General features: G+C 52.7%; 1 protein-coding gene across 1 annotated transcript in view; it reads right to left on the bottom strand.

The window, feature by feature from the left end:
• LOC140598427 (cadherin-23-like) overlaps positions 1 to 18,868 on the bottom strand; it is a 311,068-nt gene that overhangs the window by 109,833 nt on the left and 182,367 nt on the right. The window contains exon 9 of the mRNA XM_072754990.1: positions 14,337 to 14,415. Within this exon, the coding sequence (XP_072611091.1) occupies positions 14,337 to 14,415 (79 nt within the window). The remainder of the gene's footprint in view (positions 1 to 14,336; positions 14,416 to 18,868) is intronic.

Below are 18,868 nucleotides of genomic sequence, written 5' to 3'. Positions count from 1 at the left end.
TCACAAATGGAGAACCAGTTCACTGGCCATAAATAGAGATTGTAAAATGGATAAGATGAGCCTATGTGGTTAGATTTTTAGCCACAACAGCTTGCCATCTGATGACTCCGGCCAGCTCTCTTCTTCTTAAATGGGAAGATAAGCCAAAGGTGAACGAGGTGTTAAAGGTGTGAGCACCCAATTGGACTTTCTCCTGGACAGAAATGACAGAAATAGAAATTCTGAGCGAGGACTGAGAAGGGAATAACCGTTTCACTGTGTGCTTCGATGTGATTTCACGCCCCACCCGTGTGCCACTTAAAATCATCTCTCTGGGAATCGGCATGTGGTTGAAGCTGTTGCCCTCACCCCAGCCCTAGCCCCCCAACACTCTCTACATCCTCCGGTCTTCCTGAGGACTTTCTGGCAGCACTTGCTGCTCAGTGAGTGCCATGTGGATGAATAAGCAGCTATTCATATGCTTCCCTCCCCACAAGTCCTCAAGCTTCTCAGTGGAATGGTTTCCCATTTCCACTTTCCATTTTAGAGCCTGTCTCCCCAAGATCACCAGGTAGGGAGACTGGATGGAGACCTTGCTAAGCATCTGCTGAGTCATGAACAGGCAACTCTTCTGTCCCTGCGGACCTCTAGAGAACCAACTGCACCCCAGGACCTCAAGCCCTCATTTGCAAAATGCTCCCTTAAGTCTCAACTAAATTGCTCTCTTGGATACCAAAGACTCCCACCATCATTATGAAGAAAAATCTGTCATTGGCTCCTTTAAAATAACCCTTGCTACACTGGCTGCTGCTGTGAAGTGCCCTTCAGCCTCTGCTAGCACTGATTCAAAAGCACCTCACTGATGTAGTCCCTCAGAGTGGGGGTCCTCCTGCACCGGCAGCTGAGGCGGGTGGTGGGGGCGGTGGGCTGGAAAGCCTGATTCCACCTCACTTCCCCCCATAAGAGCAATGCCTTCTGGGGGGCTGGGATGGAACACCGCATGGCAGAAGGAGATTGTGGGAACAATAAATTCATTCTCTGCCAGAATGTTTGTTCACTTCAATCAATGTCTGAAAGTATCTGCTCTGAAATCTCTGTTTCCAGGATATTGGTCAAATATTTGAATGGGGCAGCTAGTTAATTGACTCAGGCAGAGCACTTGACAGAGAGGCAGAGGGAGAGGCTGCGGGGCACCGCTACACAGCTGAGCCCAGAGGTAGGCCTGGCGGTTCCCGAACCTTGGCAGTCCCAACAGGTGCTCGGGACAGGGCAGGGGACAGTGGGGCCAGGGGTCCTGCAGAAGTGTGGGTTCTGGAGCCAGCCTGTTCTTCCTCCCACTGGCCATATGGCCTTGGGCAACTGGGCCTTAGTGTCCTCATCTATAAAAAGGGATGACAATAATAGTACCCATCTCATGGGGTTATTATTGGCAGGAATAAAAGGGTTGATGCAGGTCAAGCATCTGGATGGGCTATTTGCAAAATGCTGGCCACTATGATTGATTGTGATTGCTCCTTAGTCTGGCATTCGGAGGTCTCCAGGGGGAGTCCCATGCTGCAAGAGGGTGTTCGGGCTGGAAAGGAAGTTCCAGAATTTGTGTGCTCACAGTCTGCCCTGGCTGGTGACACTTCCCTTCCTTATGGTCTCCAAATCATCCCAAGAGCACTGCCTTCTCAGAGAACACACCTTTTTCTGACCTCTTGAGGTATATGTTCTATATGCTATGCTTCAAGCTTTCCTGATGAAGTACTTGTGCAGTTGGGTTTTCCCTGGGGCCTATATGGACATGTCTAATGAACTCATGGGTGGGCTTGCAGGGGCTGACGTTCTCACTAAAAGAAAGGTCCCTTCTCCTCCCCCCTCACCTTTTTTTTTTTTTAAAGATTTTATTTATTTATTCATGAAGGACACACACAGAGAGAGGCAGAGACACAGGCAGAGGGAGAAGCAGGCTTCCGGGAGGGAGCCCAATGAGGGACTCAATCCCAGGACCCCAGGATCATGACCTGAGCCAAACACAGATGCTCAACCACTGAGCCACCCAGGCGCCCCTCCCTTTCTTGTTTCAAATTGCTTTAAACACAGATTGGGAGTAGGGAGGGTGGCATGGTGTCCCCATGGCCCTGTCTGGGCCCTATGGAGAGGGGGACCACAGGCCGGAACTGGAGAAGCTGCTTATATGGAGCGGGGCAGACAACGCACAGGGACTCAAGCAAGGGTGCCGAGGGGCCCAGGTTTCAAGCACAGTGGCAATAGTGGGGGAGAAGCAGTCCTGGTCTCTTCCCATGGTCCATTTTGGTTTTGGGGTCATGGAACATCCAGGGGAAGCTGGGCCATTCCAGTGGCTATGGAAGGGTGCTGACAACAGGGGCCCGTGAGTTACCCACCTCTGGTGGCTTGGTGCAGGGGATGCCCACAAGAGGTCAGGGGCAGAAGACCAGGTCAGTCATATAGCACATGGAATCGCCTGTCTCTCCGTGCCACAGGGGCCCCGGCAACACCTGGGGGCTTTACAGAGAGCTGAAGTATTAGGTTCTGCAGGCAGGGAAGATGGGCACAAGCCGGTAACTTCAGTATTTTTAGAGATTCCATTCCCACCTACAGCTGAGCAACCCTAGTATCTTTTCTTGTGTGTGCCGGTCATCAACCGGAGGACAATTTTTTTTTTTTAAACTCTGTTAACATTCCCATTTCACAGATGCGGAGACCGAGGCACAAACAAGAGAAGTAACCTGCTCGGGGTCCCCTGACACTGAGCCCCCTCCCTGGGGGGCCCTGCTCATAGCTGGTACACAGCGAACACCGAAGACACGGATATGCTGGCAGGAATGCAGGGGCAGATGTCAACATTTTTGTTCCCTCGGGGGAGTCATGAATCAGAGCTGCGTGGGGGGTGGGAGATGCTGATGGGCTGAGCTCCTTGGAACTCCATCTGCTTACTTACCCGGTCTGCAGGGAGCCCCAGGGCGGCCCCCACCTGCGCCCCTACCCCACCCACTCCTCCTCCCTCTGCCTTGCGGAGCTGAGCCCAGAGAGCCGGGGAACTGCAGCGTGGGGTTGTTGGGTGACTTCAGGCTTAATATCTTTGTAACCATATTGCAAAAGGGCATGCCTAAGACGGCGCCTTTCGCTTAATCTTTCTCTTTTATTGCTTTTTCTCTTGTATGATTTAACCTTGCACCAGGTATCAAGCTAGATAAATAAAAACTTTTATTTCAGATTAGCCCCAGCTGGGGGCTGCCTTGAAAGCTGAGCAGTCATCCAGGGAGTCAGATGAAAAAGGGAGCTGGGAATCTGAGCTGCTTAGAGGGGCTCATCTCAGGTTCAAAGCCCCCAAAAGATATTTGAGACCTTTTCTGAGGGGAGGGGCAAAATCTCCTCCAGTGCCCACAGCCTGGGGGTGCTGAAGCCCCCATAGCAGCCCTCCAAGGTGGCTCCACCCTCACTGCCCTCCCAGGTGGCTCCACCCTCACTGCCTCTTCTCACCCTGTATTTCCTCCCCGGTGTTCCCTCCCCAGCCACCGGACCCTGCTTTTGTAGACTCATTTCCCAGTGGATTGTGGGTTCCACAGGGGCAGTTACAGTGGCTTTCACTTCACAGCGGGTCCCCAGGGTCCAGCATGGAGCCCACAGGCAATATTCAGGGTTAACTGAATGAATGATGGAATCCTGGGATTCCAGTCCACACCCAGACCAGCGGGTTGACACGAATCATTTCATTTCCCAGGCAGCATGGTAAAGGATGGCAGGAAGACTGTGAGCTTGGGAAGCAGGGAGATAGAGATTCGAATACTGTGTCCACCCCTTCTGTGCTGTGTGACCCTAAAAGCACGTTTCAGGAGATCTGTGAGTTTGGTTTCCTTGTCTGTAAAATGGCTCTGGGCAGCCAGATCCCAGGCTTATGGCGAGGGTCAGAGACGGTGTCTAGCCAAGGCAAAGTCTCACACATGCTCAGTGACAGACACACAAGATGTTGTTCATAGCAGCACGATTCGCGATAGCAGGGATCAGTGCACGCACTCATCAGCAGGAAAACAGATTGCCTGTGGCATTTTCACGTGACGGAGGACTATGCGGTAATAAAAAGGAACAAATGAGACCTACGCCCCCAAAATACGAATGAATCCCAGATATGTAATATCGGGCAAAGAAAACACAAGTCCCGGAGACGATGCATATAACATGATACTTTTTAAATAAGCTTCAAAGGCAACTAAACCCAAACAATATGTGATCCGTGTATACGTGACAAAGGATCACACAAGCACGGGAATGGAAAACAAACCCAAGATTCAAAGATGGGGAGGAATGCAGCCAGATGGGAGGTATGGAGGACAGTCTGGCTCTTGGGGTGGCTGCAGGGGTGGGGGGGTTCATGGGTGTCCACGATGTTATTAAAAATTAATAATGTAGCTAAAGAGGGCCAACATAGACAGATGTTGATCATGATCCAAGAATTATGTCTCTAAGAGTTCTGAGAGCCTGAGGTGTGCCAAGCGAATACAGAGAGAAAATGCAAAATAGATGGCGGCTAATTTCATAATCCTCTAAAGATCTCAAAACCCTGGAAATCCAGTACAAAGAGGTCACCTGAGAGATGAGGAAAAAGTGGACAAGAGGCAAATTTGTTGAAAAGACAAATGCTTGTTGACACAGGGAAACTGGACAAGAACGTCCCTGCCAAACAACCTCCAGCCAGGAACTAGAATAATCCGCAGCCCCATGAGCAACCTCCAGCCGTGACTGATGTACCAGACCCAAGTGCGCTGAAGAGAAGTTTCCTGGGCTGAGTCGAGGTGCAGTCCCTGCCCAGCTAGGGAGGAGGACCCGACGGGTAGCAGAAGAGGAACTAGTTGGGCCCTAGGGGGGTTGTTCGTGGGGTGGGGGGTGCTCCCATGGTACACTGGACACGTAGGAGGCTCTGCAGTATCCTGAGCAAGGGACAGGGACGCGTGCCCCTGAAGCGGGTATGGGAAAGAAGGGAAGTGGGGGGGAGGGTCTCAGACCGCGTGGCAGGGAACTTGCTCAGAGGTCCACTGACGGATGTTCTCAGGGGAAGGACGCAAGGAGCACGGTTCTGCTGTTGGCCTGAAGGGCACAGAGGGCGTCCTTAAAGGAGGGAGGAGGAACAAGGGCTTCTCTGGTTTATCACAAAGGCCGGGCACTGGAGAGTGCTGGGAGCAGGAACAGGCTGGGAAGTCGCCCATCCCTGAAGAAGGAGGGAGAAAGATGGGGGTGGAGGGGTGGGGGGAGGAAGTGCAGGCTTTCCTGAGGCTCACCAGGAGAAACGGAGCCTTGGTGGGAGAGATCAATGTCATTTAGGTATGGTGGGGGGGGAACTGTTAATAATATACCAGTGTATTTGTTTTTTTAATACATATATGTATATATATATTAAATATTTCCCCAGGGACGCCTGGGTGGCTCAGCAGTTGAGCGTCTGCCTTCAGCTCAGGGCGTGATCCTGGAGACCTGGGATCGAGTCCTACATCAGGCTCCTTGTGGGGAGCCTGCTTCTCCCTCTGCCTGTGTCTCTGCCTCTCTCTCTCTCTGTCTCTCATGAATAAATAAATAAAATCTTTAAAAATAAATAAATAAATATATTTTCCCAGTATATTTGTGGGGTTTTTTTGGATATTTTTTTATTGGGAGTTCGATTTGCCAACATATAGTATAACACCCAGTGCTCATCTCGTCAAGTGTGCCCGTCACCCAGTCACCCCAACCCCCACCCCCTCCCCTTCCACCACCCCTTGTTCATTTCCCATAGTTAGGTGTCTCTTATGTTTTGTCACCCTCCCTGATATTTTCCACTCATTTTCTCTCCTTTCCCCTTTATTCCCTTTCACTATTCTTTATATTCCCCAAATGAATGAGACCATATAATGTTTGTCCTTCTCCGATTGACTTACTTCACTCAGCATAATACCCTCCAGTTTCCCAGTATACTTGTATAATTATATAAAAACCTACCAGAGGCACTGTCCCTAGATATTTATGAATGAAGACAGTCATGGGCTACAAGTGGAATAAACCTTGGACACATTTGTTCCTGCTCTAGAGAGAATGCCTATTAATTTGCCAGTGGCTTCTGGAGGGCTGGGTAAGGCTTGGAGACCTGTCCGGAGACCGGGGAAGTGTGCGGGGATCAATTAGTGATGTCTGCCTTGGGATGGGATTGGTGAATTCGGGTATGTGTGGTGATGCAGGTCTGGGGTAGCAATCACGGGTTTAAACAGATCAACTTTCCTTTTGAATATGCCCCTTTCTGCCCAGGCCACCACCAGGACCCCCAAAAACCTAGATTCAGAGGTTAGATGCTTCTTTGTCTCCTCCCTTTTTTTGTACTACTTCTTTTCAGTATGTCACCAGAGCCTGCTGCCTGCTTTCTTGTACATCTGCACAACGACCACCCCTCCCAGTTGGTGTGACAGCCTAGGAGTGGACCATCATCCCAGGGCTTCCTGTTCCAATCCATCTGGAACTCCCATGAGATGAAGCTTCTAATGACTCCCTGTTCACGCTCCTCATCCCCCGCCTTACTCAAGAGCCTTCTTATTTTGCCTTCTATGGCCTCCACCAACTGGCCCCGCTGCCTGTCTCGGATCTGCCTTTCACTTCTCCCCGGCCACCTCTTGGCTCCAGCCAGGTGGGTCATTTCCCCCTGTGCCCAGCAGATGCTCCAAAGTTTCTGGCGCTTCCAGGCACCTGCTGTGCACCCCCAAGCTGGGGGCTGTGGCGTGTGATTCAGAGATCTAAAGCAGGTCTGATATCCCTGAGTTTTCACTTCTCAGGGGTGGGGAAGCAAAATGCCAAGTGGCTTAATCACAAGGGCTTTGATGTATTTCAAACGATGGGCTCCTGTGATAGCTGCTTCCCACCAGGCCATGGCCAGGGGCCCGATTCAGTAACTGGCCTACATGTCAGCTTGTGCAAGTCTGGCTGTATCTGATTATTCTCTCCTCACACATTGCACACTCATGCACACACACACACACACACACACACACACACACACACAAACAGCCTTCACTCAAAGCGCTCAATGCATTTTCAAGAAACTGCCTCGCTCTAATGAGGCAAAATCCAGTAAAGATTGGCACGTGAGGACTTTGTCTTTCACTAACCCCCTGGGCAGGTCCCCAGTGTGGCTGGTGGTGAGGCCACTGCCCTTCAAGCCGGGGTGAGGGGTTTTGGCCCTGACACTGCTCACTGATTCTTCATTCCAGGCCAATGTTTCTCAACCTTCCTGTCATCGCCCCCACTACCAGCCACTTAAGACATGTTTTCTGAATTGCTCCCCCTTCCATGAAATTTTAATACTGCTTATATATCTACATTTTATACCTACCTGTGCTTTATAAACACTTTTTGCCCCTCATAATAAATTTTTGCCTCCTTGAAGGTAGTATCACCTCAGTTGACTGCATAGGCTTTTCCTGATCAGTACTTTTCAAAGCGTGGTCCCCAGACCAGCAGTGTCAGCATCACCTAGGCCCCATCCCCTGAGGTTCCAATCCAGTAGTTTAGGGTAGGACGCAAAATCTTTAATTTCTAATAATTCCTATTATTAGATATTGATGCTGATGCCACTGGTCTGGAAACCACACTTTGAGAACCACTATTGTTATGAAAAATGGGTGTATTCTGGAGCCCGAGAGACTTGGGTTCAAATCCCTGCTCTTCTACTTAGTAGCTGTGACCCTTGGCCAATCTATATACTCATTAAGCCTCAATTTACTGTGTGCAGAATGGAGTAATAATATCTCCCTCAGAGATAGCTGTGGGAGACAAATGTGTCCAGCCAGTGCTCGGTGCATGACAGGTGCCCTATAAATGCTCCTCCCCTCCCCTCCCCCTGGGGGATGCTCTGGAGCTGCAGAAGGACAGGCAGGCAGGGCTGCGTTGAGGAAAGGGATGTAGGCTGCAAGGCATGGCTGGTGGGAGAGATGGGGCCCCCATAGCCTGGAAGGTGGTGTCTGGGCTAAGAGAGAGGCTGTGGCACAGGATGTGGTGGAAAGCGCTAGCGTGGGCTGTTGGCCACACCCTCACTCCCCAGCCCTTCCGGCACTGGAAAGGAGTCCCTGCAGCAGCAGTCGTGGGAAGGAGAGAGTCAACTGACAGAACTCATCAGTCTAACGTGTGGAAACTGAAAATGCTTCCGGAAAAGTTCAGAGAGTGTCAGAACCACCTGGAGGGCTCCTTAAGACAGTTTTCTGGGCCCCCTTTCCCAGGCTTCTGAGTCAGTAATTCTGGGACAGGGCCTGAGAGTTTGCATGTCCAACAGGCATCCAGGTGCTGCTCCTGCTGGTCTAAGACCTTCACGGCCTCCTGTAGATGGGCTCCTGACTTCAGGGGACGGAGAAACAGTGAGAAGTCTGGGCGCTTGCAGGAAGGTGATGGCAGGATAGAACCCTCGGTGCCCTTTAGGGCTGAATGATGGAAGCCTTCAGGCTGGGCTCCTGGCCACCAGGGGAACCCTGCTTGCTGACAGGTTAGAGTGGCCTCGGCTAGCGATGTGGGCTTCAGACAGCACGCCACATGCCTGTCTCCGCCGCATCCTGACAGGCAGCAAGGCAGGAGGGAAATGTCTGGAGTCTTTTGAGGCCTACCATGTCCCTGAGGACACTCACCAAACACCGCTCAGTTTAGAGAGTGAACTCCCTTTTTTTTTATTTTCACAACTCTGAGAAAGATACAACTGGCCCCATTAAAGGCTGGGGAATCTGGTCCTTCGAGAGTTTCGGTCACCCACTCAAGGGCACTTAGGAAGACAATGTTCTTCTCCAGAACACAGAGTGGTCAGATATTAAATTAAGCAACGTCCCTGCTCAAGGGGGCTCTAAAGCCATCTCAGGCCATGGGCTGGTCCTATGCCACCTGTCCCAATAGCCACCTCCTGTCACCTCGACCTCCTCACCCTCCTTTGGCTCTGCTGTCTTTGTTCCCCCACTGGGATGGCCAGTTGGGGGACACCACGACAGCCTCCCCTTGGACCTGCTTATTCCCACCTGCCCTCCCCCAGCCCACTGGGTCCAGTCTGACTACAGTGAGCTTCGCACAATGCTCTTCAACCATGTCCCTCCCCTGCTGAACTGGCTCCCTGCTACCCTCAGGAGCAAGGCCTGGCATTCTCCTGAGCAGGGCATTCCACACCCTGCTTGGCTGGGCCCTGCCTCCCTTTGTGGCCTCCTTCCTCCAAGGCCTCTCTTGCATGCCACGCTCAGCCATGCTGAATTACTGCAGTTCCACGAATGTGCACTCTCTCCTGCTCTGGGATCCTGGTACACGCTGTTCCCTCTGCCGGCAACACCCCAACTCCACAGTTCCTGGCTAGTTCATGCTCATCAGTCAGTGGGTGGCTTAGGTGATCTCAGTGAGTTTCCTAATCCCAGTGACGGCTGGTGGGGGAGGCACACCCTCCCATGGATTCTTTCTCACTTCCCATTACAGATATTTTTAAACACACAGAGAAGTATAGAGAACCATCTAATGGGCCCCCTAGGGAGCCATGACTCCTTATCTACACAGCCCCTGCTTCTCAGTCTGCCTCCCTACCTACACTATAGGTTCCTGAGGTCGAGATTGTGCCTCTGGCCCCACACACTCTCAGGACATTAGTGAAGCTCTTGGCCCACAGAAGACCCTCCATCCACTTTAGGTGGATGCCAAGAGTCCACATTCATTGAGCATTAAAATCAAGTGCCCCTCTCTGTGCTTACATATCTTAGCTCCTGTGGGTGCATAGCCTCCCTGGGAAGCTCAGGCTACTCTTCCCTTCATTTCATAGACTGGAAAACTGACAGTTCGAAGGTTACACAGCTGGTCAGGAGAGCACGCCAGCGAGGCAGTCTAACTCTGGAACAGAGCTGCCCACAGAAATAGGATGTGATACACGATGAGATGAGCACTAGATGTTATACTATATGTAGGCAAATTGAATTTAAATAAAATTTAAAAAAAAGAAATAGGATGTGAGCCACATGTGGTATTTTAACTTCTCTAGTAGCCACATTAAACAATAGATGAAATTAATTTTAATAAAAGTCGTATCTCAATCAGCATATCTAAAAGATCACTTTAACACATCATCAGGAGAAAACATTATTAATGAGATGTTTTATAAACCATTTTGCATACTAAGTCTCCCAAATCCTGTAGGTCACCTTACACTCTAGGCACACGTCAAGTGCTCAGTGCCCTAGCCACAGGGCAACCATGCTGGCCAGTCCAGCCAGGGGTCAGCACCGTGGACAGCGGCGCCAGAGCCCACACTCTGAACCACTTTGCTTAAATGGATAAAAGAGAAAATGAGCGAATAGAAGTCCCCAGGACCCCTGGGCCTGATCTTTCCTTGATAATTAGTAATGTTTAATACTTTATGGCCCTTTGGAGTCTCTCTGGCACCATTTTATCTGCCATAGAGATTATTAACCCTGTACCACAAGATGACGATTATGGGGTGAAGAGGGGTCAAACGCCTTTCTCTGGCATACTGCTGCGGGTGCTGGAGCTGGGCCTTGAACCTACAACTTTGAGTCGCAAGTTCAGTGCTCTGTGTGGGGTGGGGCACAGCTGCCCCCTGAAGCAGGACTGTCTCCATCTGGCAAAGGAGGGTATCTGTTCAGACCCCAGGCTGGGCTGGCCATTGGGGACAGGAGCCCCATTTTGTTCGGACCCTGGAGGAAGTGATGTCCTTGGTGAGTGACAGGGCAGGCACAGGCCGAGGAGGCAGATGGGGCCTGTGCCAGGTCCTCTGTGGGAAAGAACCTTGTCATCCTTCAGTCTCAGTTTGGCCACAAGAGGCTGAGAACAAATTGATGGCAATGGAGCCATAACTCACCTCTGAAGGCCTCTTTGTTCTTGGCAAAACAGTGGGGTCATTAGTAATGGTGAAAACGCTGGTGTGCAGACATAAATCCCCCCAGCTGCAGGGCTGATAAACAGCCCGGAGGGGATGGGGGTCTAAAGGAGCCAAGCAGGTTAACCGTGTGCCATGGATCACTCATGGGCTCAGACCTGTGTCCACCCATGTGTGGACAGAGCCACCCCCTGCCCAGGCTCTGGAGGTGCCCAGAGACTCAGTCACCCATAGTGGTTGTCAGGACTCACACCTGGCTCCAGGAGCCCCTGAGACTCTCATTTTTTTCTTTCAAATGAAAATGGTTCCCTAGCATCTAGGGCCAAAGCAGGCTTCCATGGGGTACTCAGGGCCAGCTTGGGGCAGTCAGCGGTGCGAGGGTGCCCTTGTGGGCACTCCGTCCTCCTACTTCAAGCCAAACAGACACTGGCTGAGCCTCCCAGGAAAGGGCTGAGACTTAACATCACCGGAAAGGCAATTGTGTGGGGCCAGATCCTTGGCAGCCAATGTGCTCTGCAGCAGTATCTACGCTGGTTGGGAGAAGTAGAGATGAGGCCATATCCTAGCTTTCTGGCTACAGCTCCCCTGAGGTCTTCACCCTCCTGCCTGTCTGCCTGCTTTAGACTCACCCTGGGGCTGGATTGTAGGGAGACCATGCCAGCCCAGGGCCAGGGAGAAGGGTGGGCAGGAACAGGTGGGCAGGCAGCCAGGTGAGCCAGGTACTCAGGATGGGGAGAGAAGGATGGCCCTTTTCTCAAGCTGCCTAAAAAGAATTTGGGTGGGGTTGTGGGCTGTGTGGTGATGAACACCCATGAGAGAGTTAAAGAACCATCATGGCCACCCTGTAAGTGAGGTCTTAGCAAGGATGGCAAATGTTTGCCATGGGGGCTGTCTGTCCTCTCTCTTTCTGTACCTGTAGCAGACTCTACCAACTGAATACTACACTGAGCCTGCTTGGCTTCATGGTTCTCTTCAAGTAGCCATCATCAATCAATCAGTTGGCGTGTGAGAAGAAACCCATATGTCATCCTTTCCAAAAGCCCTCAAAGCACATCTTTGCTGGTAGGGGGAATCCTACAAAGTTATGTTAAGCCTTCTGGAAGTTTCTGCCTCCTAGCCCCACCTTCACAAACATTGCCTACCTGTAGTTTCATATCCTGGGTCTTACTTCTCATCCTGTTGTTCACACTTGAGGTCTTGGCCCAGGAGAGTATGCTCCTGGACATCTCATAATATGCTGCCACAGACAATTGTCCCCAGACTCCAGGGTTCAGAGCCCAGCCCAGACACCAAAAGCTGAGCAGCTCTGCCCTCCAGCCTCCTGCTCCCCGGGAAGCGAGTGAGGAGGGAGAGCTGGCTGAGGCCATCTTTGAGGGCTGGAGAGGGCCTACGGGTCCAAGGCTGGTGGCCTGGAACTTAGAATGGACCAATGCCCTGGAGGATGGCCTCTCAGTGTCACACAGGAATTTCCAGTCTGGCCATGACCTCAGGCTAGCTCCTGGCTCCTTGCTCCCCACCTTCATCTAGGCTGGGGTAGGTCTGAAACCAGCCCACAGGCAATGAGACGAGGAGACAATCCCTCACCCAGCCAGTGTCCCCTTATGCTGCCACCTTATCCTGGCCCCTCAACTCTATCACTCTTGGCACTCACTGGTGTTCCCTTAGGTCTCTAGCACAAGCCCCTTATCCCTGGGAGGCACTCCCTTTGCTTCCCAAACTAAAAAACTCATGAAGGAGATAAGCACCAGTATGGGCCTCCCTCCTCCTCTGCTCAGCAAGAAAGGGCCCCTTGATTCCCGGGGGGACTCTGCCTTCCTGCAGAATGCCTTCCTTCCTTCCTAGGACTAGCTTTCCCACACCCTAGCCTAAGGACTATCCATATCCCGGGCACTGTGAGAAAGGACCATTCCTGGGGCCAACCCCAGTTCCACAGAAGGAGAATCCCCGTGGGTGCCAAGGACTCTGCATTTTTGGTAGAAGCCGCAGGTGATTCTTGGGCATGATGGAATTTGAAAACCCAAGACCCTAGAGTCACATTCCTTCTCTTCTTCCTTCCTTCATTCCACAAGTACATATGGGGCTTACACTGCTGAGTCCTGTACTGGGCACCAGAATGGGGAGGAAATGCGATGGGGGAGGAGAGGCCCGGACCCATGCTACTGCTGCTGACCACATGAGCTGGTTTGGCATTGCTTTGGGGCCTGGGGTACCCCAGCCTTACAGACACAATAATAGTCAAGCCAGCAGCTGCAGGTCCCACAAAACCCCTGATTTCCTGCATTCCCAAGGATGTGTGTGTGTGTGTGTGGGCTCTTCCTCCTACCAGCTAACTCTCCCACCTTCTCAAGGTTATTATTACCTGCTAATAATAATAATAATAATAATAATAACAGCAACTAACACATATAAAGGTATTTACAACCTTAATTAGGTTCTTTATATATATTATCTTCTGACACTTAACACCCAAGATAGGTACTCCTACTGCTCCCATTTTATGAATGAGAAACTGAGGTGTAGAGACCCACCCAAGGCAATATGCTCATGAGACTCCATCCTCTATGTTCTTGATCATTACACCTTGGTATCTTTTGAGCTTTAGGGAAAGAATGTCCCCCAAATGTCACTCACTGTTATGGGGGTGTGGTTGGGAGAGGCAATAGGGTAGATACCCGCCTGGTGGCCTGCCATCCTCCCGGCCATCAGTCTGGTAAACCCAGAGGCATGAGGCTGACCCATCACTGAATAGTGGGCAGTGGGGAAGGCCACATGTGGGGTGGGGTGGGGGGTGGGGGGAGCATAGGGACAGAGGCAGAGTCTGTGCGTGAGTGAGCAGCCCCTCATGGGCCTCTCACCAATTCCCTCTTCCCAAAGCCACCCAGCCCTGGGACAGCCAAGCAGAGCTCCTTGGTCTGTCCTTAAGTGGGGACATGGGGTCAGGGATCCCACCACCCGGAACCTTCTCTGCAGCCGGTCACTATTCTGCTTAACCAAGAGAAGGGGTGCAAGAGGAAGGGCTCTGTGCCTCCCCTGCAACATTTTCGACGAGATATGAACTCCTAGTAGTCAGAAATGTGAAGAGCATGAAATTGGCTAAAGTTGCAGTTCTATTCATTTTAAAATGATATACAAACTGCCACCTTTTCATCAAGTCAGGAAAGAAAAACAAAGAGACATCTACAGCACATTAAGGAGGCGAGATGGGAGCCCTCAGTGACCCAGGCTCAGAACCCCAAAGTGCTCAGATGTCTTGGACCTTGGACAGTGGTGCATACTCCCATCTCCCAACACCACCCAAGTGGCCCCCAACATCTTAGCCTCAGTCTCCAGCTCCTCTCTTCCTCCTCCCTCCTTCATCCACTCAGTCACCTTCCCAGGTCCTCTGCCCAGGGTTGTCCCCTCACACCACTGTCCACACACCCAGGCCTCTGCACAGCCCTGCAGAGCCTGGTGCTCCTACAGTGGGGGTGGGGTGCCGGGAGCACCGAGGCCTTACCTGAGACGATGGTGTAGCCAATTCCCCGGGGACGTCCTTTATCCTGGTCGATGGCGGTGATAACTCGCACCGTTGTGCCCTGGGTAGGAGAGAGGAGGGACCTGATTTGGCTGCTCGGCCACCCCCGGGGTGTCCATCTTTCTTTGTAGCTGCCCTGGCACCTGCAGCTTCCCTCCCCAGGTAGTGAACTCCCTGCTACAAGGCCAGCCTAGGAAGCTGCTGAGGGCTCAGGTCTCAGCTGTCCCCATCAATCTGGGGACATAACCCCAAGGCCTTGGCAAACACCTTGGAGTCCCATATAGAGGCCTAATCCTGCTAATGCTCTCATTCCCCCTTCCCCTCCCCATGTCCCCTCATCTGCTGTAACCACCCAGGAAAGAGGAAAAACAAGCCAGGGGACAAGAGTTCTGATCTCTATCCCAACCGCCCATCAAATTGCTGGTCTCGGTTTGCCCCACCTAAATATGAATAACAGCAAAAACCCTGGGACCTTGCTTTCACTAGGACTTGAGTAAAGGAGAACATCATGGATCAGTTACTCTACTAACAAAAGCATCATAAATCCTGAAAGTGAGTATCTCCAGGAATGACCCCAGAGGCCACCACAGCCCTATGACCCATGCCCTATCCAGCACTGCAACCAGCAGCTCCTGCCTCAAATGGCTCTGTCCCACATCCTGTTCCTTCTCCCTGCAGCACTGGGGGAAGGGGTTGCACAGGGGTGGGGGAAGGAACCGGGATCTGGGACTACCAGGATGGGGATTCAGGGGTCCCTGCTCTTAGGGAGTACACAGCCTGTGGGGAGGGCTCACAGACACTGCTCTATGCATTGAAGGGTGCTTAGATGCAGAAATACCCCGAAGTGCAGAAGTCCATCTGGAAGAGCTGGCAAAGGGTTGTACAGACAGCAACATTTAGGACGAGTCACGAAGAATGAGTGGGAGCTTGCCAGGGAGAGAAAATGATACGGAGGCAAAAGGTACAGTACAGGCACGGACGTGGAGGCCTAAGGTTCTCCAGGAAGGGATCCTGGCCTATAATGGGCACATTCAAATATCAGTTGATGGATTGGTTGGCTGAGGAAGAAAGGGACGTACTAAAGAGTCTCACATCACCATCACCACCACTTGCACAGCCTCCCCTTGCCCGCGGCAACCTCCGCCTTGCTCTCCAGGCCCTATCACACGGTCAGCCAGCCACCGCCCCTGTCCACCCTGCCTGCCTGAGGCTCTGGCCCGGGCTGCACTTTTCCCTGGTTACAGCCCCGTCCCCATCCCCCAGGGAAATATCCACCCTGGCATTTACATGTCTAGTGATGAGCTCCTGTGGCCTGGATCTGCTGCCTCTCACCCACCTGCTGTCCATCAGCTGAAATCTGCACCCTGCACCCCTACCCAAGCACCTCCTCCTGGGGGCGCGACACCCACAAGGGGCGTCTCCACCCCCCTACCCCCAGAGCAGTGCTGTCCCTGTGTGGCTATCCTCCATCCTCCCCAGGGCCCAGGTGTGCAGCAATCTGGAACACTTCCAGCTCGAGCTGAGGGAAGGTGAGAGAACGTTCCAAGAGAAATGGTTCCCGCAGAAACACGGACACAGCCTTGAGGCCAAGGCCGAGCAGAAAGCCGGTCTGGCACCCTCCTTGGGGACCCCCTTCCCCCAGGAGACAGGAGTACACCCCACGCGGGGGGGAGGGGGGTAAAGACTGTTATGAAATCGGAAAAAGATACCATTAAATGAGCCGCTCCCCACGCGGGTTCTGAGGACGTGAACTGTGCCAGAGACCAGGAGGCACCAGCGGCACAGGCCCTGTTCCCTCACCAGCACCCACTTTGCACCCAGTGCCGCTGCAAATGCCTTCTATGGACTAACTCACTTCACCCTCACGCCCTCACGCCTACCCCACAAGCCTCGTCTTCCAGAGGAGGAAACCGAGGAACTTGATCAAGTTAAGTGGCCTTGCCAAGGTCCCACTGCAAGGAAGGGAAGGTGAAGCCAGGGCTCAAAGTCAGGTACTTTGGTTCCAAAATGCTCTTGCCCGCCCAGCGATGCCGCCTCCACACCAGGTTTCTGCTTTAATAGCGATAACTGCCATTTAGGAATGTCCGTGCTATGTGGCAGGCACTAATCTAAGCACTTCGCAAGCATTAGCTCATGTCAGATTTGGGGCAACTTGCATATCCCACTATTCCTCTGGGCTTCAGTGCAGTAAAGGCTCCTCGATGTAGTAAAGTGGTTTTTTTTTTTAAAAAAAAAAAACCAAACCAAACCCCAGCAACCCTGTTAACCTTTGTTCTCGCAGGCTTTCTGATCTGAAGACAGACTCTTTCCCTGTAATATCTGCTAATGGCCTCAGACCCAGGCATCTGTGGGGAGTCATTTGGGAAGCATTTCAGTGTCTGCAGGAACTGCTTCCCCCAACGTCACCCCACGGAGGGCTCTTTTTGGGGGGCCCACTCCTCACATAGGAGTTTGTCTCCAGGAGGAGGTCCCCACAGTGTGGGACGCTGGTGTGAGGCTCAGGTGCTAGGATGGGCTTTCCAGACACGGGGACAACTCCCTCTTTTAGAGCCCTATCTGTCTTGGGCCCCAAATGTGTCCCAGTATCAGGGTCCCCGGGCAGCCCCTGGTCTGCTGAGGGCAGAGCCTAGACTGCCAGGTTAACTGGGCCTCGAGTCTCCAGAGCAACTTTCCAGAAAGTCACTACATAGTCAACCTCAAGGGGCACCTGCATGCTCCCAGGCACACAACCCAGGAGTGGCTGGGCTGAGCCGGGTGGGCCTACATACAAGAACACCTTGGGAGGACCAGAACGGGGGTCAGTGGTGGCCTGTGCAAAGGTAGGGCCTCATGGCCGAAGAACCCTCAGGCCTCAGAGCCCTGTGAGCATCTCCCCATGCACACTCCCACCCTGGGCTGCCGGAAGGCTCATGGGCAAGTGGGGCTCAGAGGAGGGCCGGTGGGCAATTGGGTGACAGAGGACAGAAGGGCCCAGCTCTCCCCAGGAAGAGCCACACCTGACCTGCTGGGAAGTGAAAGCCAACAGGCTTCTGACAAAGTTTGGGGTTTTATCTCTTTTTGGGTAAATAAATCCATTTTTAATAAAACCCTGAGCTTTTAATACAAGTGCAGCCACAAAGACTGGAAATGTTATAAGAAGGAATTAACGGGGAGGAATGGGGGCTCTTGGGATCCCACGGCTCTTGTTTCAGAGTCTCAGTAATTATATTTTCAATATACTGAAACTTATTTCCAAAGACGAGAGGATGGAGAAACGTGGCCCCTGCTGGGCCCAGAGCCAGGTCCCTTACTGGCTGGCTCTCCAGACAGGGGCGGGAATGAGGGGGACGCACCAGCACATGGCTTCACAGGTGGGCAGGCCCAGGAGGCTCAGAGAAGGGTCCACCCTGCCACAGGCTCCTCCCATCACAGGAACCCACGTTGTACAGAAATGAGGCTCCCCTGAGAGGCTAAAGGTACACATGCCTCCAGAGGCCCTGCTGCTTGGCGAGAAGAGCAGTATGCTGAAGGGGTTAGGAGTTTGACTCTGTTGCTAGGCTACCTGGGCTCAAATCTTCTGAGTGAGCTACTTGACCTCTCACTGCCTTGTTCTCCCCGTCTATAAAATGGGTAAAATAACAGCCTCCACCCCTCAGCAACTGGTAGGTGCACAGGGCTTAGCACCATACCTGGTACACAGGAAATGCTATAAAAGTGACTGTCACTGGTCACCGGGACCCCTGTGAGCATCTGATGAAAGCCGTGGTGCCTCTTCCCAGACAACGCATGCTTGTGGTGTGCCACACAGTTACAACCCATTCAGGCTCCCTAGCACCCCAGATTCAGAATCCGTACCCTGGAGCTAAGGCATCTTCTGGGTCTTATAGGGAGAGAACGGCTAACAGCCCGGGGACAAGCCAGCACTGGTCAAGCACCTATTCTGTGCCAAGCACCGTGTTTGGCATTCAACATGGGTACTCTTGCATTTTCCTCACAAGCCCCAACACCATGGGGTATGGGAGGCAACAGGCTCAGAGGGTTCCAGAATTGGCTTAAAGTCTCAAGGTGTGGTGAGTGGCTGGGGCAAGGATGACTGAGGAATGGAGGCCTGGGTTGGGGTGGGTCTGGGGGCCTCCACTGCTCTGCGGCAGAGGGGACAGGCCCAAGGCTCCGCGCCCAGTAGGTGCACCGCCGACAGAGGTGGATGAGGTGTGCAAGGCAGCCCCCCTCTGAGGTTCGGGTGCCGGTGGGAAAGTCCAGGCAGATCTGAGAGGAGCTGAGACTTCTCTAGAAGGAGCTTGTGTCTCCCCTTCTGTGGCCTGCCTCTTCCAGAACAGCGGGCCAGGGAGCTGGAGCTCCAGGGAGCTGGAGCTGGATCTGGAGCCCATGGGGCCGGGGTCTCAGGGGTTCCAGCCCAGCTCTCTCCCTGGGGACCGCCTTCCCCGTTGCCATGACAGGATTAAGGACTTGAAAGGTGGACCGCAGTTCGCTCAGGGAGTGGGAGGCGCCTGTGCGGGGAGGGGGCCGTGGGGGCC

Source organism: Vulpes vulpes, chromosome 4 (assembly GCF_048418805.1).
Source record: "Vulpes vulpes isolate BD-2025 chromosome 4, VulVul3, whole genome shotgun sequence".
NCBI lineage: Eukaryota > Metazoa > Chordata > Mammalia > Carnivora > Canidae > Vulpes > Vulpes vulpes.
This window is presented reverse-complemented; position numbering and strand designations above follow the sequence as displayed.